The sequence below is a fragment of the Anser cygnoides genome, chromosome 12 (genome assembly GCF_040182565.1).
Source record: "Anser cygnoides isolate HZ-2024a breed goose chromosome 12, Taihu_goose_T2T_genome, whole genome shotgun sequence".
In the NCBI taxonomy this organism is placed as follows: Eukaryota; Metazoa; Chordata; class Aves; order Anseriformes; family Anatidae; genus Anser; species Anser cygnoides.
The window spans coordinates 11,773,526-11,794,134 of NC_089884.1; the positions used below are offsets into that span (position 1 = coordinate 11,773,526).

At 49.7% G+C, this 20,609-nt stretch overlaps 2 protein-coding genes across 5 annotated transcripts in view; both read left to right on the forward strand.

Moving 5' to 3' along the window:
• Positions 1-119: 119 nt before the first annotated feature.
• On the forward strand, positions 120-13,201 carry CETP (cholesteryl ester transfer protein). The gene is made up of 16 exons (XM_013176731.3): positions 120-4,396; positions 5,220-5,334; positions 6,145-6,279; positions 6,805-6,875; positions 7,884-7,971; positions 8,072-8,141; positions 8,711-8,771; positions 9,408-9,499; positions 9,772-9,951; positions 10,376-10,426; positions 10,764-10,931; positions 11,817-11,884; positions 12,005-12,047; positions 12,131-12,200; positions 12,551-12,636; positions 12,753-13,201. Exons 1-16 carry the CDS (start codon positions 4,156-4,158, stop codon positions 12,825-12,827), a joined length of 1,614 nt encoding a protein of 537 aa, XP_013032185.2. The 5' UTR covers positions 120-4,155; the 3' UTR covers positions 12,828-13,201.
• A 2,453-nt stretch (positions 13,202-15,654) lies between these two features.
• The window catches only part of NLRC5 (NLR family CARD domain containing 5), a 55,240-nt gene continuing 50,285 nt past the window's right edge, over positions 15,655-20,609 (forward strand). For 2 of the 4 annotated variants that reach the window (XM_048068869.2, XM_048068873.2), the window contains exon 1: positions 15,655-15,788. The gene's annotated coding sequence lies outside the window, so the exon portion shown is untranslated. Of the gene's footprint in view, positions 15,789-15,816; positions 15,956-17,342; positions 17,622-20,609 lie in introns of those variants that run through there. The other 2 variants (XM_048068871.2, XM_048068870.2) reach the window with 2 other exon arrangements.

Below are 20,609 nucleotides of genomic sequence, written 5' to 3' on the forward strand. Positions count from 1 at the left end.
ATTGAAAAATGATAAATGAGTTAGAGTAAAAAGATGCTTGCAGAAATGTCAACTCCTTAGCTAACTCTGTTCAGCAGCCTTTAGTACTTAGTGCCTCGGATAGCTCGCTCGCTTGTTGGAAGCTGTTGGCACAAAGGCCACGGGCATCTTGAAGCAGGTAGTACCGTGGGTATTTGCAAAGTCTGGCGTCTGACCTGTTGAGTCCAGTGGGTGACTGGTGTCTTTGCAATGCATTATGTTGGTTCAGGGATTTAGTGCATCTTAATTAAGGAGGAGGTTATGTATGCCAGCTGTGGGTGAGACAGCAAACCCCAGCTTTAAATTAGCTGAGGAAATTGAAGTTAGAAATTAGGCAAAGATGAACATCGTATCCTCCAGAATAAGGCTGAAAAGTCTAAGAGTTAAGAAGTTTTCTGGGAACTAAGTATTAATGTGACCCTGTGCTGGGATGAGAAGAGCTGATGTTTCTTTTTGAGGCTATTTGCTTTCTGCAGCTTCAAGGATATGGGTTTAGGAAGCTGGATAGGCAGAGTGAGTTTGTCTTGGCTCACGCTTCCAGCTGAGTGAACCTGCTGCTATTTTACATCTTCGTGCTTGCAAGCACAACTGCAGTGCGTGTTCAGATGTGGGCATGCTGTGCAGTTCCTCAAAAGCAGGCTGGTTGTGCAGGTGGTGACTGTCCACAGGGTGGCAAAGTGAGCAGCAGAATAAAACCAGCTTCCCTGGTGCTCAGCGGCAAAGCCAGGAGTGTGATGGCTCTGGAGACAAAGAGGAATGTCACCTGTGTGTCTGCAGCAGATGGAGACATCCCAATGGTGGTGCAGTTGCCCAGGAGAGTGTTACAACCTCCCCTTGTTTTTTGCCCAGTGATGTACCTCTGGCTGTTTGAGGACGGTGGGATTTGCAGAGCCGTGTCCAAAGGAGGAGCTGGAGCTTAGAGCTCTTGGGCCAGCTGGAGGCCGTCCTGTGGCTATTTCCTCACTGTCACAAACATGCTGACTGCACCTCATCACCTCATCCCAGCCTCTCTGGTTTACAGAGAGCTTTTGCAATGTTTGCTAGTATGTCTGAGTATTAAATGTTGTATAAAATAAGCCTGGTCCATAGCCAGGCTTACAAACGCAGTGAGGGGCTTGAGGTGAGCTGATGCTCTGCCTGCCAGGGAGGATTGAGCAAATGCTGGAGAATGATGCTTCTAGGCATGTCTTGTGATTGCTTCTTGACATGTGTTGCAGAGAAACCACCCAGATTTCTTATGTTAGCACTGAAACTTGTATTTGATGCCTTTTTCAGCCTAGGTTTGGCAGGGCAGAGTCAGTGCTGAGAGACAGCTGGCTGCTCTTGCAACCTTCAACCCAGCTGTCCTCAGCCCAGGCTACCTGGGTGCCAGCGTTTGTTTTATGGAGATCTTTATGGGTGGTGCTGGCAGGAAAAAGGTGGGTGGACTTTGGCACGATTTCATGGAAAACATGCAAGACTTCATTGTTCAGAAAGTATTAAAGGTTGTTTGCCTCCCAGGTGGTGGTTTATCTGACAATTCACAAATGGGCTTGTGGTTTTATTTCCTGCGTAATGTTCAAGCCTGTTGTGGTAACAATTTCTGACTCAATTTATTTTTGAAGATGAATCTCTCCAACCAAAGACTCCTGCTGCTGGGGACTGACCACAACCCTGGATAATGCAAAAGATGTGCAACTGCAGTCTCCAAGGGCTGGTGCCGGACACTTGTTTGTCCTTTACCTACTCAGTGCTGGATCTGTATCAGACGGGAGCAGCTGGGCTTGTGCTTTCCCTCGGGCCATCCTGGGGCTGAGCTGCTGCACGAGTCCTGGAGGTGGTGCTGGAACCCGTCTTGCTGACAGAGCAGAGCATGGCCAGGCTACCTGGAAGGCTATCTCAGGAAGCAGCTGCAGGGTAACACTGAGCATTCAGGTCAATGCAGTGTAAAGATTAATGGCACCACCACAAACCTCTGGATATTGCGGGGGGGAAAAACAACCCCAGTGTACAGCCCCCAGCCAGGTGGTGAGTGCACAGTATGTGCACAGCTTCCAGAGAAAACCTTAGGCAGCAAATACTTATCAAAACATCTTCCCCCATTCCCTTTGCAAGCACTATGACAGCAGCTTGGGAGTTTAACCTTTCTTCAGATTTTTAAACCTGCCCTGCCTCATGCTAGCACAGCTTGGCCTTGTGTAGAGGGCAGGCAGGCTGTTCTGTTCCCCCCGTACTGGCCTCTGCTCTGGTTACTCCCGGGCAGTGATGCTCACGGCACCGCCACGCTCAGCATGCTTGTACTATTGTAGGTGGAAATTGGCTTTTCCGTTCCTGCTGGAGGTCAATGCCCAGCAGTCCCCTGTCCTCGCCTGTCCTCCCCACAGGAGGTTAAGGAGGTTGCAAATGCCTCAGTTACCAGGACCAGCATCTTGGGTCTGGCTCCTCACTCTTCTGCCCTTATAGACCTTGGGCAGCAGCCCCTGTACCAAAACGCCTGCTTTTTCCTGTTCCTTTATGCTGGTAGCGGTTCCTGCCCTGGGTGGAGGGATGGCTGTAAACTCCTGGGTGCTGCTCTGCTCTCACTTATGGTGACTGACTGCACATGTCCTGCTATAAGCCTGGAGCAGGGCCTTCCCCCGCCAAAAGCTCAGCTAAGGGTGCAGACAATGTGCTGCCGTCACACCCAGCAGCAGCAGCAATCACCTCTGACAGCTGATTTAAGTGTCTTGATGCTTGAAGGAGTTCCCACGCTGTGCCATGGGCTCCCTCTCCTGCGGTGTGGCTGGAGGACCCCCCTGTGCCAGCCTTGGCTGCTGTCCTGGTGTCCCCCAGGGCTGCTGGGGAGGCTGGTGGAGGCCGTGAGCTGAAGGACAGAAGCCAGAGCCACAGCAAGAGGAGCGCCTTTTGAATCGAAATGACGCATGAGCACAGGAGCTCACCTTGCAATGGGTCCGTGCCTGTTGCAGCTTCCCTGTAAAGACAGCAGCGAGGATGCTGTGGGGGCTGAGATGAGGGCTCCGGGCTGTGACACAGGACTGCTGCTGCCAGATGCCTTTGGTACGTGCTGCGTGCTGCTGCCTTTACGTACGCTGCTAGCATTCGGTTGCCTGTCTATATCGCAGCACCGGCTCACAGTGGGGAGCCTGTCCCAGGCCGCGTTGCTTCTGGTCTGGTTGGTGACCGCGAGTGCCTCCGGCAGGGTACCCACGGCCGTTCACTTTGTCAACTCAGGAAGAAAACAAAGTGGCAGGGCGGGGGCCGCTGGACAGCAGGGCTCCCTGAAGGAAACGTGCTCACCCGCTGCAGGGAGGATGAGGTGTCTGCCAGGGAGAGGAGGGAGGCCGGTACCTTGCCTCACCCAAGGGGGCTGACTGCTCCCATCGTCGCTAAGGTCTCGCCTTCCCCTTGCGAAAGGTCCCGTGGGGGAACTTGTTTGTGGGAGTCTTACTGGGGAAATAACCAGGCTCTTTTCTTTTATGGCCCTGGATCTCATTTTGTGGTTGGCCCCAGCACCGCAACAAGGTTCGGAGTCAGTGGTGTGCAGGGTGGGTATGCACCAGGAGCAGGTTTGAATTTGGGTTTCTAAAGTTTCCTAAATAGCAGTGGAGGGGCTAGGTGCATGACAATGGGCTCATCCTTAGCTGGAAGGCAGCAAACTAGAGGCAGTCCACACATCCATCTGAGGGGCAGAAAGCCTCCCAGCCCTGTGCTCGCGGAGCTCTGCAGGGATGTGGTCTCACAGCAGCAGCCCCGGCACAGCACGCCTCGATTTTCCCACTGTGTGCCTAAAATCGCGGGGTGTGTGGGGGGGTGGCTGATAGCGCAGGCTGGTGGCTTTCAAAGAGCACTTTGCTGAGAAGTTGCTGCAGGAATACAAAATGTGGAATACTTCTGTGCAAAGAGCAAACGATGAACTGGCTGGAGGCAGAGTGTGAGGCTGCTCCCTCGCCTGTATCCCACTCCAGCTCTGTACCCAGCTTTCTCCACCACCTCCGTGCAGCGTCCCCTGAGTTATGCCGTCTTGGCAGGAGAGCCACGTCCTGCAGCCCAAGCGCCAGCTGCAGGAGGAAGGCAACGTGCGACTTGACGGGGGCTAAGGAAACTATAGGAAGATGAGGAAATGTGTGATGAGGTTTTGATAACTGGAGGAAGCAGGTCATGTCCTGCTTTGAACAAGCTCCGCTTGGAGGTATGAAAGCAGCCTTGGCCGGCCAAGAATCAGTCACTTCTCAGCGCTCTCTGCTCCGTCTGAGGATGCTCTGGGCTGGCAGGATGAGGCTGGGGACCGTCGGGATCTTGCTAGTGCTCGTCCATTCAGCAGCAGCCTGCGAGTTTGGGCCAGTCCCTTACAGAGTCACGGGGATCGTCTGCAGAATGACCAAGCCCGCGGCATTGCTGTGTAAGTGCCCGCTGTGCGGGACTGCGTTTTTCCCCCCTCCATCAGGAGAAGTTAGTGATGGCAGATCAGCCAGGTGAGGGGACTCCTCGCTTCCCTGACTCTCAGGGAAACTGCTCTTCTGGCAAGGTGTGGTGTTACCTGCCTGGGAGCACGTTAAACCACAGGCACCTGGATGGTACGGATGGTACCACAGCCTGGTGGCACGGAAGATCTGGAGCAAACCAGTGGTGGACTTTTTGCCTCACGGGAATCTTGCCTCTTGGGGATCAGTCTACAGAAGGGGAGAAGTGAGGGGTTTCTCTACTGCTTTTTTTTTTAATTTCTTCTTTTTTTCCCCCCCTCTGTTTATTGGTTGTTTCTGTTTTTTCAAGGGTTTGGGGGCTTTGTGGGTGGGGGAAGAATTAGTACTTCTGCCAAAGGTGGGCACAGCTCTATCCCATCCTCTCTGATGATGGTACATGCATAAGAGCGGGTATTTCTGGAAGGAAAAATTCCTGCCCAAAACTTGTCCCCTGCCTAAGATATGTGCCTGAGGCTGGTACAGGCTGGATAGTTTTAGGAAAATGGGTACAAAAAGTTCAGTCTCAGAAGCTTTTCCTTGGAGCCCCAGCAGCTGACTGTAATCTCTGCAAGCAGCAACAGAGCAAAGCACAAGGGCAAAGTCAACGGCTTGTGCTGTGCAAAGAGAAGAACAGCTTTGACCTTGCCAACATCTGCTGTGCTGGTACAGATGTGGCGTGTGCTTTAATCGCAGGTGCAGACCTGATTTTGCAGCTAGAAGAGGCTGCACTTTGCTATCTTTGCTGTTTTCTTTCACCAACAGTGAACCAGGAAACAGCACAGGTCATTCAAGCAGCGTTCAGAAATGCCAAGTTCCCAAACATCACGGGGGAAAGGTCCGTGCGGCTCCTCGGCAAGGTGGCTTACGGGCTAAGCAAGTGAGTATCGCTGCGCCTCTGGGCTGGGGCGCCGCGGGCTGGCGGAGGGCAGGGAACATTGGCCTGGGAAGGGAGCTTTGGTCCAGTAATTGTTTGAGAAAGCAAAGACAGAGATGCACTTTCTTATCTGTGCCTTTCAGACAAGTCATTTGCATGTGAAGGTTTAGGCTGTTCATGCGCTGTTTAAGAGCTTTTCCAGCTCCCTGGGAAGACAGCGAGGAGCCACAGAAGAGCAGGTCTCTGAAAACCAGGACAGGGAGTGCTGTCCCTGGGCTGGAAGGGGCTGTCCAGCTCTCAGGGCTGTTGTCGATAGATGGTGCCAAGGGCTCGTCCTGTGCTGAAACACCCATCTGCACAGTGTAGAGTGGACTTGCTTTGTGGCAAGGACAGCTGGGTTTCACAGTGTTACTAACGGGGGTTATTTGGAAATGACAAATGCAATGATGCAAACATGGGGTAGATTTGACTGCTGCTGAAATAGAGCACTGCAATAAAACAGAGGTTTTTACGAAGCACATTGCTGTGTGTTTCCAGCTTCAAGCATTCAAGCGATCCCTACATGTGTATGGAAGTGTGTAGCAGGGGAGGAGCCGTGCACCAAGGCTGAGTGAACGCAGCCTTGCAGCTGTGTGCAACCCCTTTGCTCTTCCAGAGCTCCCTGGTGCTCCCCAGAGCTGGCACAAATCCCACAAAAACCTCAGGAGCAAACCTGTTGCACCCAGTCATAGAAAGTGCCCACAGGGCACAAACTCCTTTTTTTTGTTTCTTTTTTTTTTTCCTTTTTTTTTTCTTTTTTTTTTTCATTTTTAGCATCCAGGTCAATGATTTGTCCATAGAGCAGAGTGAGGTGGAGCTCAAGGAAAACGATGCCATTGACATTGCCATTAAAAATGTGACGGCCTTCTTCAAGGGCACCCTGACCTACGGCTACGCTGGGGCCTGGTTGTAAGTACCCGGGGGCTGAGCACCACAGCCCTGGATCCTGCCACTGCCCAGGCAGAGTCAGCCCACAGCATGGGTGAAGGTAGAGGGGCCGTGCTCCTCTGGCTCCCTCGCAAAGGGAGCCTGAGCAAGGCAGTATTTTATATGCCAGCAGTGCTGCTTACCCCCATCGCTCTTTTTCTTGTGTCACTTTTTGCCTTTCTGTCCCCACCATTGCCTCTTGCATGAGATGAAAGGGCTAAAATGTACAAGCTGGCTTTTTCCCTCCCCATCGTTGCTCTGTAAATGTCATCTGTGTGCAGTACACATGGCCTTAATGCTCCCATTCTCTTAAGTGGTGGCTTACAATGGTTTAAAGCCAGATTATTTGAGGTGGGCTGCTGCATGCCAGGGTTTTGCACACCACAGTACAAGGAATGATGTAGAAGGTGCTACGAAAGAAACCTGCTCTGTGGCTAGAGTGCAGTCAGGAAAGCTGCTCCCACGTGTGTGTGCCGTTGATAAATCTCCTCTCTTCTGCCCTTACAGTCTACAGCTTTCTCATTCAGTTGATTTTGAAATTGAGTCTTCCATCGACCTCCAGATAAACATTAAATTGAGTAAGTAACAGCTGGGGACCACGAGCCATAGGGACCTTTGCACAGTTGTTTCCACCCAAGCCGCAGCCGGGGCTGGGAGGGGCAAGCAGGGGCTGGCTCCATGCACCTCGGTGGGGACCAGGTGGCACCTGCCTCTGCCTCCCTGCACACCGGGCTGGAGACAATGTGGCCCTCAAAGAGCTCGTAATCTTAACAGCCCAAGAGGAGGGAGCTGGTACAAACCATTTCAGCAAGGTAATGCTGGGCTGCACCAGCAGAAAGTGAAGAACTGCCTGGCCTTCTGGAGTGTCTTCAGGATCAGCTGTTCATCTCCTGCAGTTCGGGATGACTCGAAAAAAAACCACTGGGATGTTTCAAATGAGTTTGCCAAATTATGGCTTTGTTGCAGGAGCCTTGCACATCTGTACAGTCCGCTTTTTCAGCTCTCCCTAGGTCAGGCCCAAGGAGTGCTCAGGGAAATGAAGTGTTGGCTTTGGGAAGGTTGACAGTACAGGGCTTCCACCAAAAGGGAACGGGCAATCCATACTCCTCCACCTCCCATAAGGAGCGAGAGGGATTTGGATTACTACACGTGTATCGAAATGCATTTCCTGTCTCTGGTAAGCTCCTGGGGAAAGCAGCATGAAGCCACGTATATTGCAGTATATTGCAATTTCCAAACTTTTTGCAATATGACTTAACCTGCTCCCCGCTCTGGGTTGTGGGCGGCATGCAACTGTCCGGGTTCTGCTGAGGGATGTTAGGACACAACCAAGTCCCCGACTGTAGGACTTGGCGAAGCTGTGCTGGACTCTGGCAGCTGAGAGCAGAAGCCTCCCTCTGCATGCAAATTCCCCCCACCTGCCCCTACTCTGCAGGGTCCCAGATCTTTTGGAAACCTCCACCAGGAGGTGGAGGGAGCTCTGACAGTCCTCCTGCAGCTCCAGGTCAGCGGTGTCTGCTAAGTGTACTCCTCTCTGTCTCAGGAGTAAGTCAGCTACTTCTTTTCTTTGTCCTTATCCTGTGCAGTGTGCCAGGAGGAGCAGGTGGCTGCTGATGCTTCAGACTGCTACCTGTCGTTCCACAAACTGACACTTCACCTCCAAGGAGACAAGGAGTGAGTCTGGTCCCCTCCAGAACAGGGACTCACGTGCTCAGCCACTGGTCCCGCTGCGGGACCGCTGGCTCTCCCTGACCACGCTCCCTGTCTCCTGCAGGCCAGGCTGGTTGAAGCAGCTCTTCACAGATTTCATCTCCTTCACTCTGAAGTTTGTTCTTAAGAGAGAGGTAATATGGAGGAAAGGTTGGCTTGTGCTGTATGTTCCTCTCTTCATATATGCCTGCAGGATAATAGCAACGCACTTAATGACAAATAAAAAAAGAAAAAAAGGCTGTGCTGACGGTGCCGGACCCTGACTGCCAGCCCCCAGACCTCACTGCGATGTCCAGCTCTGCCTCGGCTGCCCAGAGAGCCCCTCCTGGCCAAGGTGCCACTGGAGGTGGCCGTGTCCCCATCCCACAGTGGGCTCTGATTACCTCCCAGCCCAAACCCTCCTCTGCTACAAGTGTGACTCAGAGGCTCAGGTTGTGCTGGTGCACGTGGAGGAAGGACAGGCTCAGCAACACCTGCCTACACCACCATGGGGCTTTGTCCGCACCCCTGTGAGCCCTTCAGGCCCCCCTTCCAGGGGAGTGGATTGCAGGGAGCAGGTTTGAACTCCACTGCCACCAAGTGAAAAGAGTGGGGTTGTGCCAATATGACATTGTCACTCAGGAGACTGTGGGTCATGCCTACAGACATTGCTCAACCCCAAATCCAGCTTCCCCTTCATTTTTTCTTTTCTTTCCTCTTGTAGGTGTGCAAAGAGATCAATTTTCTTGCCCAGGTGCTGGCCAATTTTGTACATGACCTAGCAGGTAACTATCCTTGTTTTTCTGCTTGCTTTCTTTACATATAGCTCTTAACGTTCGAGCCCCAGCAGGGTGGATGTAACCACATCCACCAAAAAAATCTATTGAAAAGTCTGTATGGGATGCCAAGCTCCCAGACAACAGCAAAATAAACCTTGGCGATCTTATGCTATGATTTTCTACACCAGGTTGATGTTAAGGGTGATTGCACTGGTTCAAAGACGTTTCAGTTCCTAACGTATTTCTCCTTCATTATTTAATGATGAGAGATGCAGGATAGCTGCAGGAGTGATGTTAGTTAGAACAGGAGCATGCTTTGGAAACTAGGGCTGAGATATTGCAGCACCTTTATCGACCTGCGGAAGATTTTTTGACAGTTCCCAGTCCCAAATGTCACGGAAAAGCAGCAAAGTGTAAAACTGAGTAACTATCTCTGTGTCCCAGTGGAGAAAGTAAACCACAGTGAGCAGTGGAAGGATCAGCACTAGCAGTCAGAGGAGTGGGACCCCCCCGTCCCATCCTTGTGCACGTTCCTCTTGTAACTCCCCAGTCACCTTCTGCAGCAAGCCCTAAAAGAAAATGCTGCAAGTTCTGCTTAAAGTGATATTTCCAATGTGAGCTTTTTGTGTTTTATTCTGGCAGCAAATTTTGTTCGGGATGAGGATATCGGACTTGATATCTCCCTTGCATCAGATCCTTTAATAAAAGCAAATTACCTAGAATCACATCACAAGGTAAAGTAACCCAGGCTCAGAGACAAGAGGTTTTCTGCTCGTGGTGTTAGCGGCAGGGCTGGGAGGGGCTGGCTCCTCACTGCAGGCAGTGCTTCTGTGCTGCACCCAAGGGTGTCTGCAGCATGGGCTGATCGCAGCCTTGCAGCCAGCCAAGCAGCTCGTTCCCTGCTCTGAGTCCAGCCAGCCAGCCCTTCACCTTGCGATGACTAGTGGAAGATGAAGGTGTTGACAGGTCATGTTTCCCTGCCACATGTCCTTGCTTTCTTTTAAAGGGCCTTGTCATGTACAAGAACTACTCTGATGTCTTCAGTGACTCCGTTTACTCCCCATCACTGCTCACCGAATCCCGAATGCTCTACTTCTGGCTGTCTGAACACATCCTCAACTCTCTGGCTTCGGCAGCTTTCTTAGATGAACGCCTGGTGATGACCATCAGTGGGAAGAAGTTGCAGGTGACTTTCAGGGGTGGTTCCCTCCTTACCATCACATAGCACTGTATTTTGGGGGGAGAGTAAAAATTCTCTAAACTTTGGTTTTTGGTGAATGCTGATTTCTGTAGATTGAAATCCACAGCCAGTCACTACACGTGAACCTGATCAGAAACAGGTACCTTCTTAGCAAGTACATGCTACCAGGCAGTGCTATCCCCTAGAGTGATAACATCGGCTGATAGAAAACTTCTTTTCTGAGTTGTAAAGGGACATGAATTTACATAGGAGTACTGAGGTAGAAAGGGGGTGAATTCAGGAGAAACCATCCCTCTGGACATGCTGCTATCCACACATCCATGCTCTGCCCCATCCAGGCTGGACTGGGGCTAACCATAACCTCCTCTTACATCTTTTTTTACAACCTGTTTCTGGTTTGTTTCTGAAGGAGCTGTTTGAAATTGAAGACACTGAAGTGCAGCAGAAGGCGGTGCAGTTGGTAACTTTTGATTCTATTCAGAGCATTTTGTCAAACAAAGAACTTTTTAAATTGATTCATTTAAACTGTAATATCTCATGTCCTTCCCTCAACAACTTAAGAGTCTTGGCTGATGGTGAAACGAGGGGTTGAAGGAGAAGTTGTTGTGCTTTTTGAGGATTTCTCCACCCTCCATGTTGACACAGCTTCACTGAAACCCATCTCAGCCGTTGGGCTTAGAACAAGTGGAGGAGGAGTTGGGAACTATAAAGCGGATGTAGATGTGTGGCAAGGTTTTATGAAATTGGGAAGCAGCATGGCAAAAACCTTACTCTTCTCTTGCTCTTTGTTTGACCAGATTTTTCAAGGCACCTCCTATAATGATTCTGTGGCCAAGGTGTGGAGCCTCACCCATCCCGAAATCTCTCTCCAGCCTGAAGGGACAGTTGTGAAGTCCTTGGTAGCAGTGGAGATCAACATCTTTCCCCCAGGAGAAGAGTCCCTAATGGTTCTGTACATGGAGAAGGTCTGTCCTTGCTTCTCCTGACTGTGAAGACCTTTGGAAAAGCTCTGTCCTGAGTCTGTACCACTCTGGGTGCTCGGGGACAGTAGCAACTAGGAACATTTTGGAAAGGGGGTGGTGGCTAACCCATGGGAAGCGGAGAAGGCGTATCAATTTCTTTCAGCACAACAGTCTCTTCCTGTGACATTTGGGGCTGGGAATGATGATAGTGACCCTGTTGGCTCAATGTCTCTATTACACCAGCCCACTGTTGGTATGCAAGGTGGTAAGAGCAGCAACACAAAGCCCTGGTGAGTCCCTATTAAACACCACATCGGACAAGGCAAAACTCCTTTAACTGCAGTATTTTAGGAGAGAACGAAAGCACCGTGGGAATGTATTTATTCTGAAATCTCCTAGTTTCCCAAATCTAGCTCTAGCCCCTGCCTAGAGGATGGTTGCCTCTGAAAGAGAAAATACAACTGTGAAGAATGCAAAGCTTTTCCTCTGTGTGCCTGTGTGAAAGTTTCTGGTTACACTGTTTTACCCCAAAGTGCTTTATACTGAATATAAGGAGGTAGCAAAAAAATGCCAACACCCTTGCTGTAATTGTAACACGACAATAAGACAGTATGCTTGTGCAGCCTTGTAATTATGGGCTGGTATGGGCACTAAATGCTGCACAAAAGCAAATCACTGTCTCAGGGTAGACCAGACTCTTTTTGGGGAGTTGTGGCATACAAATGGAGAAGGAAAACATAGACCTCCCCAGGTAATAATATCTGGAGGTGAAGCCAGAAGGATGTTAAACTCTGGCTTATAGCAAGTAAACCAGAATTTCCAGATAAGACCTCTCAGCTGTAAGGCAAGCGGAGCTACATCTAAGCGTCACTGTTCATCTTTGTGCAGGAAATCACGGTCACTATACAAGCTGTCTATGCAGAAAAGAAACTCATTTTGCGCCCTTCGGATTCCAGGTCAGTACTGAGGTTTCCTGAGTGTTCCATTGCTCCTTTTAGTCCATGTCTGAAAGCAGCACAAAAACATTTCTGCAGCTCTTCTTGACCTTTTTTCGCCCTTTTTTTCCTCCCCTTCAGGACAGAGTTTAAAGTCTTTAAATGCACAGCTGATCTAAGTGAGGTAAGTCCTAAGCAAGTATTCTTTAGGCCATTTGTTGCTAAACTACAACTTGAAAATTATTTTATCAATTGTATGACTTTCAGGATGATCAGTCCATAAGAAACTTCCTGCAGAAAATGATCTCAGTTGTCGGGATCCCAGAAGTGATTTCAAGTGAGTTTTCCCTTCAAGGAAGTGCCAACATACTTTGTAAAGCATCTATCATCAGATCTTCTAAACCCGTGTACTGAAGAAGTACATTGATAATCCTCACAGCCTGGGGTGCTTGAGGAACATTTCACATAAATGGTGCAAGTTTCTGTTACATTCACGTGGGAAATAGGAAAAGTTTCGCCTTTGTAAATGGCTGGGATATAGGAAAATAAGTTTTCCATCAGGCTGAAGGTCATGGGGCGTTGGGGCACAATTAACTTTTGGCAACAGGCAGACAAGGTCACAGTACATGATGAGCAGCAAGCCAGGAGAGCTGTAACCATAGCTGGATGGTTTTACTGATTCCATAGGGATTGAACCAGCTTTGACCTCACTGATGAACAGCAAAGGGCTTCATTTATTTGAGATCAGAAATCCTGAGATCATCACAAGAAAGGTAAGCAGAGTTCAGAAATACCTGGCTCTTTAACCCTTCCTGGGAGTGTGGTAGTAATAACATAATACTAATATCTGTAATACTTATATAATACTTTTTTCTCCCCCCTTTTTTAGGGATACCTAATTGTACAACTTGACTTTAGCTTCCCAAATCATTTGCTGCTTGACTTTCTTCAGAAAGGATTTTAGAACTGGTCTCTTCTTGAAGGAGTGTAGGAAATTGTGTACAAACAGCGATTGCATGTGAAATGATTAAAAGACAAGCTGACTTAAATCAGCTTCTGCTGATTTTTTTTCTTTTCTCGAGAAATGCTCCAGTTTCTGTGCAATTGTATATCCACTAAGCAAAGATCTTGAAGTCTGCACCTCCACACATGCTACTGTTTCAGGATCTTTAAAGGAGATCCTAAGGAGCTTACAAGTAAGGGTTGAATTCTTAAAGGCCATTGGCACTGGGGTAGCACTCAGAGAAGCCAGCAGAAACAGGCTTTACCAATCGTTTGGTATCTCTCTTGTTACATTTTGGAAACCTAGCACCTTTTGTGCTGATTCTGTGTTGTTTTTTTTTTTGGGTGGGTGGGTGGGTTGTTTTTTTTTGTTGTTGTTTTTGTTTTTTGGCTCAACCATGAGCCAAAGAGTTCATGATTTTGGCATACTTCAGCCATTCGCATGACGTTACCAAACTGTAAGTAAGCTCAGAAGCAGTGATATTACAGTGGTATAGCTGAAGACAGTGGAATGTGAATTTGGAGAGCAGTTTAATAAGAGATCTCATGTCCTGGCTACATTCTTTAGAGTCCAAAACATGGTGTAGAGCTCTGGGCAAATCATGTTCATGTTGTGGGCGTACTGGCCAAGCAAACTTAACAAAAGTAATAAAAATGGTAAGGAAGCCAAAGAGATTATAAGAGAAAGTATAAGTATCTATTCAGACAGCAGGTTCCTGTTTCTTTCTACTGCAATACAATGATTAATCTGAGGTGGCTCAGTTATTTTCCTGTATCGATTCATGTTTCTTTTCTTTAAAACTCATCTCATTATTTGGAAGACAGCTCAAATGACAAATATAAGAATGTAATGATCATATTAACAAAGGCAGAGGATGACATTCTCTTGTTCCAGCCTGGTGTGGAAAAGGAGGCCAGGACATCTTCCATGTACCAATTTTATAGTTTGGTCCATGGCACCCAAAGGAGGTTATCCTAAAATCATAGAACAGCTTGGGTTGGAAGGGACCTTAATGACCACCCAGTTCCAACCCCCTGCCATAGGCAGGGATGCCACCCACTAGATCAGGTTGCCCAGGGCCTCGTCCAACCTGGCCTTGAACACCTCCAGGGATGGGGCATCCACAGCTTCTCTGGGCAGCCTGTGCCAGTGCCTCACCACCCTCTGAGTGAAGAATTTCCTCCTAACATCTAATCTAAACCTCCCCTCTCATAGTTTAAAACCATTCTCCCTTGTTCTATCGTTATCTTACTCCAAGATCAGATGGAGCATTGGGCCTCAGACAGCTGTGTCCACAACAGGAACCGAGTGATGTGAAAGGTGTGACGCTGTGGTGTGGCAAATGGTGGCCTTGAAGGTTCCCCAGTGAGATAGGGAACAAGGTAAAGGATGTTGATTTTGCAGGTTTTAGCTAATACAGCTGTTTGTTGTATATCAACCACAAGGACAGGACTGAGACAGGGAGTATGCTGTCAGGATGACCCTAAAGACAAGGTAGGGAAAGGCTGCATGCACACAGGTAATAGAACCAGCAAGAACTGGATTGGACTGTTGAAGTCTGTCAGAGAAAGGAAGGGTCAGAAGTTTAGCAGCGAGGAAGATTTCTGACCTTCGTCAAAAGACCACCATAGTATGCCGGATGACTACCCAAGGACTCTTCGCATATACAAACAGGGGTGGGAACCTATGTTAATGAGTCTGCGGAGACCTAATGAACATGCAAGAGACACAAAATGAAATGAAATGAATATGTATATATGCCATTGACATAAGCACACTGCCAATAACCCTGTGTTCGGCGGAGCGATCTGCCACACAGCTGGTGCTGTAATAAAGAATACCTGCTTAATAACTTTGGTTATTGAGTTTTCAGTGTGTCACCAGTAGAGGTGGCAACTTTCCACCTTCCTCCACCAGGCCCACTGTCTCTGCCGGCAGGTTTGGTACTGGCCAAAAGGCTGGTAGTCCGTGCTCCCTCCTGCTGGAAAGCTTTCCAGAGGTGATGTTTTCCCATTCTCCATGACCATGGGGAAAAAAATCCTGACAAGCTGGAGCCATCTGCTCTTCTTGAATGACAACCCATTAAAATGACAGAATCACAGAATCGTCTAGGTTGGAAGAGACCTCCAAGATCATCTAGTCCAACCTCTGACCTAATACTAACAAGTCTTCCACTAAACCGTATCACTAAGCTCTAAATCTAAACGTCTTTTAAAGGCCTCCAGGGATGGTGACTCAACCACTTCCGTGGGCAGCCGATTCCAATGCCTAACAACCCTTTCAGTAAAGAAGTTCTTCCTAATATCCAACCTAAACCTCCCCTGGCGCAACTTTAGCCCATTCCCCCTCATTCTGTCACCAGGCATGTGGGAGAACAGACCAACCCCCACAGAGCAGAGTACCCCCATAGAGTAGAGCGACAAGCACTAATCAAAAAGAAATGGCTGAAAAGGCACCTTTTTTTTTTTTTTTTTTGGCTGGGGGCTGCCAGCTGGGGACATGGGGTGCGAGGGCCGAGCCAAAACAGTCACCCTGTGTGGGGAGCAGGCGCTCCACTGCTGAGGGAAGGAGCCCGAGGCAGCCAGCCCTCTTTCCCACTGCCTCCACCACAGGGTGGCTGCCGGTGAGCCTGCGGCTCCGCGCCTCGCCACCAACCCCGCCACAAAATGGCGGCCCGACGCCGCCGGGCGGCGAGGAGAGCGCGGCCGCGGTCCGGCCGTGAGGGCTGTGCCGAGAGCCGCGCGTCGCCGGGGCCGGGCCTGGGGTGGAGCCGCGGTGCCGGCCCCACAGTGCCGGCCCCACGTGCTTTCCTGGAAGAGTCGCTTCCCCGCAGCGCGGCGGTTTCGCTTTCGCGGCTGCCGCAGCGGGGCAGCCCAGAGCTCACGCCGCGATGCGAGCGGGCAGGGCAGGGCAGACGACCGGGTGAGTGCTGCGGGAGGGCTGCCCCGCGGCCCCGGGAGGGAGAGGGGGGGCTCGTTGGGGTGTCGCAGCTGCGCTCTCCCTTCCTCATCCCTGTGCGGGGTCCTGGGTGCGGTATCCGCGCCCCTCCTGTGTGGCAGCATCGTGCGAGGGCGGAGGTGTCGTGCTTGGTGGGTACCCGGGGCTTCAAGTTGGGGAATGGCGAGGGGCTGGCGCCCACCGCGGCTTCCAGCTCGGCTCCTCGCCGCGTTGGCGGCACATGGGCCATCCGGAGCAGGGGCGAGTGTCGGGGCACACGCGTCCTCCGGTAACTCCTGTCCCTTTGTCCTGTCGCAGCATTGTCTGTGACTGGAAAGGTGTCGGGGCAGAGCTCCTGGCCGGCGGCTGCGGGGATCCCAGTGCAGCCCCAGCTAGTTCCTGGTGGTCTGGGGGCTTGGGGGCCTGGGCTGGCGCCTTGCTTTCCCCTCTCCAAACCTGAGGTCAGACCTGCTGCTAGAAGTGGCTTTTGTTCTCGGGTCCTCCCAACCCCTTTGGGTCAAGCTTCCTTTCTTGGGAGTGCACTGTGAGAAAAAGTGTGTCAGAAGGTGATGCATTCTGTAAGTACTAAAATCAGTTACTTAAGCAAAAAAAAAAAGAAAAAAGAAAAAGGAAATAAAACAAGTGTTGCAGTTTTTGCAAGCCAGAGCAACGTATCAGAGTCAGAGAAGCATGAGATAAGGGATTTTCGAGCACGTTAACTGTCAGTTTGCAGGAAGAAGGTTTGGTCCCCTTGCACTGCCAGGCCGCTCTGGGTGTCGGTAGTCCTGCAGTAACTTCTGTCCTGGCTGACACCAGCCAGGATTTCGTGGGAATTGCTGTGTGGGGCAGAGAGGGGAGATGGGGCCGTGCGCTACCCATCGCCTCCCCTGCTGCTCCTCGGCTCGGGCGCCTGCTGCCCTCCAGCCCCCTGTGAGCGCCCGTCTTCTGCCGCACTGCGCTCGAGGCATGGCAACCAGAACAAGCCTTCATGTCCCGAGTTGCAGGTGTTGCTGAATCTGTGTTGGTTTTTTTTTTTTCCTAATAAGTGTACTTGAGACAGTGTTGTGTGCCACCTTGCCTCGTCCAGGACTCTGCTGTGGACTGCATCTGGTTTTCCGTGGTAGCTTCTCAGGGCCAGGGCAGGCCGGCTTTCTCTGGCACATAGAGGGACTTTAATAGTACCTTGTTTGTCACCATGTATGTGGCCAGATCTGTATCTCTCCGTGCACACACAGAAACGTGGAATTTTTCTTCAACTCATCCATTCTCACATATTATATTCTCACTTAAACCTGGTCCAAAGGAAATACAGGTCACCTTTTTTCTCTTAGGTACGATGCAAATGTTAAATAAATATTTTTCCTTATGCCAGAATAATCAGACCTATTCACTTAAATAAAAATATCTCCATTGCAAGAGCCTTAACCAAACCAAGTAAGAGCTTACTCCAGTGAGAACGTTTGCCCTCAAATCTGATTTATTTGGAGCATTCCCTAAATATTTTACCTAAATTATCATCCAGCTGTAGATATTAGAATAGGATAACAATCCTCAATTGTTTTTGTTGGGTATTTTGCATCATCTGTTGGTTTTTTTTTTTAATCACAGTTGAGAAGAGGTGGGGTTGGGGAATTCCTGGCTCTTTTTACTTTCATTTTGTACGCTGTCTTTTACTCACCAAGTCCCAAAAGACACTGAAAGGCATTGTGCGTTGTGAGAGTAGTGAATTCAAGGCAGTGGACATTGTCCCCCAGCTCCCTTGTTTTTTGATTCCCCCTTGATTTTCGGTGCTGCTGCTGCTCCATTTCTGGGCTTTTGGTAAGTAGCACATGCTACTCAGAGCACGCAATAAGTTAGTAGATTTGCAACAGGGAGCTTCACGTTTCAGTTTTATTTTTCGTAGCAGGGAATGGTGTGAATGCCAAGGTGCGTGTTGGGGGGGCATTTTTGCATTGTGTTTTAGTGGGGTTTCTGCTGATGCATTGTTTTCTGGCTCTTGGGAGGATAGTTTTGTACTTCCTATCGAGCTGAGAGGCATTTTACTGTAGGTTGCTGCCCATTGTTTCTGGTGGTCTGGTGACAGTAGTAGAGCTGTGTGGTATAGTATTTGCGTTCATCTGACTTTTCAGGGTTGTTTTCTCCTTCAGTACAAGTCTGTCGTTAATTCATGTGAGTCTGCTCTCTGCCTGAATGACTTACGGTTGTCATTGGTGTTAAGGTCTGATTTTTTTATTTTAAATTTTTAATGTGGTGTTATTAAGCAGATAGTTTTTCTATCGTATTGGGAATAAAGTCAGGGCATTGCTCTCTACAGATTTCTGGTTTGTGGCCAGAGAACACGTAAAATGACAGTCACTAGTGTTAACTGATCAGGCTACTGGATTTAAAGTTTGCTGTGCAGGAAGTCCTGTCGTTTTGCAGTTTGTTTCAAGTTTCAAATGGCAGTTTAAATTTGAAACATTTATATTTTGTCTTTTTAAGTATTTCCAGTTGAAATATGGTTTTCTTTGTATGTTTTAAGTGATAGGAATAGTGTTCTTTGTATAGTTGATAGTGTAAAATAAGTTTCGTAGTAAAACATTTTGAGAGAAAACTTGCAGAGTCATTTCTAGTAAGATTCACAGTTTTTCCATTTTTGGCATTACAGAAAAAGTCCGGGGAGAATGCTGATTCTAGCTAAGCTCAAGTTTCTTGCCATTTCATCAGGGTTTTTTTTTGTTGTTGTTTTCATTAGAACATGAATGACAGGCATTAGAGTATTTTTACAAATTGGTATGTTTGCCCCCATTTTGATGGATCCCAGAGCCTCCTCACATCTTATGTAACGCACCTCGAAAGCATGATCTGGAATGGGAACCCAGATAGTCTTTTTTTTTCAGTGATACTGCATTATCGCATTTTACGGGGATATGCACAATAGCCAACCAGTGTCACAGTTGTGACTTGAAGAGTCAGAGATTAGTAAAAGAGCCTACAGTATCATCGGCTTTGCTCTTACCAAGTGTCTGCTTGGCTTTCGGAGCACAGGAATGGAAGAGACCAGCTAGACCTTTCCCACTCTCTTAAACTTGAGCGGGACGAATGGCTTGAGCAGTTCGATCTCGCGTGCGCCAGCCTGGAGCCCTGCTCTTTGCTCCTGGGTGCACGCCATGCCCAGCAGCGAGCTGGGAGGTGATGTTCTCCCCGTGCCACGTCCCCAGGGAGCGGCAGGGCACTGCTCTGAGGTCGCTCCGGCACCAGCATAACTCCCCGATGAATTCAGTTCTCCCTGATGGAAAGAGAGGAGACTCTTCCACCAGAGTAGAGTGCCTTTCTGTCTTCCACTTCTCTTCAAGTTCCCTGCTCTGCTGCACAGAAATCTCCCACTTTCCTCCTTGGCTGGGTCAAGAAGAAGGCAAAAATAAACAGCCTGAAAGCCTGTGGCTTACATTTAACAAAGACACCGGCATGATCAGAGTGGAGGGCTGAACACTGGCTAAGGTGGGCTCCCCAGAATGGCTCCCACCTGGTGGTGGTGAGGTGGCTGCTTGCTGTTGGGTTGGGAAGGTGGTCGCTCAAGAGGCGACACCAGGGAATGGCATCGCATGCACCGTGTTGGATTGATGAGGAAAATAAAAATGAGGAAAAACCCAACAAAATGCTTCTACTCAATAGCGTTACCAGCTCTTTGCCTTTGTGCTGAACTAGGTTGGCCACTGTCCCGTCCCCACTCCTCTGCATACCCACTTAAACTCAGACCTCCTGGGACACGCTGCTGCTTGGTTTCGGGGCCTTCTCTCAAACCCAGGTTTTTAGAAGGTAGAAGGAGGATGCTCATCTTAGGGCTATGGGTAGCCAAAGTCTGATGCTAAACCCTGTCAGTGGCTAGAAGCTGGAGCTCTTTGACTCACTTTCTTTGTTTTGCTGTCACCCTCCTTTGCCACCGTGCCCTCAGCCCGGAAACAGAACAGTTGCACATGCAGGCTGCCTGGGGCTCGTGGGAGATGTGGGGCTCCTTGCACAAAGGACATCTGTCAGTGTGATGGTGCAAGACTGGGCATGGGCCGATGTCTCATTCGCCCCGACCCAGAGGGCGTTCCAGCAACTGGGGGTATTTTTCCCACACCAAACATATTAGCATGCAGCAGTCTCGGACCTGGAGGGACTATCCTCTCCAGACAGCCAGGGAGTCAGCAGGGCTTCTGTTTCTCAGCCATTCGGCAAAGATGGTGATGGTAGTTGCAGTTGGAGCTGGCTTTAGACATCAGTGTAGGCAGCTTTCTTGGCAGCAGGTTGCTGGGCATAGTGCAGTGGCGTGGTCCTGAAGGGGCCTTAGCCTGTGCCAGGGTGTTTGGAGGCATGCACGTGGTAATCTCTTTCCGCGTTCCTTTCCCTGCAGTTGCAGTGGCTGGACTTCAGCCAGTGCCATCCCCAGTGCAGGGAGAAACAGCTCCCTTTGCTGGCTCTGCTGAGAGGCCTGGGGATGGCACAGGGGATGGTTTCAGCCCCCTGCACCTGAACCGCTCTTGAGAGAGCTGTGTAGCCTCAGGAAATCAGCTTTTCACAAGCTTTCTGGTGTGACTGCCTGACTTGAGTAAGCTGTTGCTGCTCTGCATCGCCTTCTGTGGAGGGGCTGACAGCAGCAGGTTGACAGAGATGACCAGCTCCAGTCAGGCAGTGACACCAGGAAAGCTGTGATTCCCTTGAAATGTTCCTGTAAAGGTTGTCTTCTTCACTTGCATCTTGCACAAAACCGAGTCCTGTGTTTTTGTCATACCAGTAGTAGATCCTCAAATGTTCCGACGTCGTGGTCACTGTGGGTTTGGG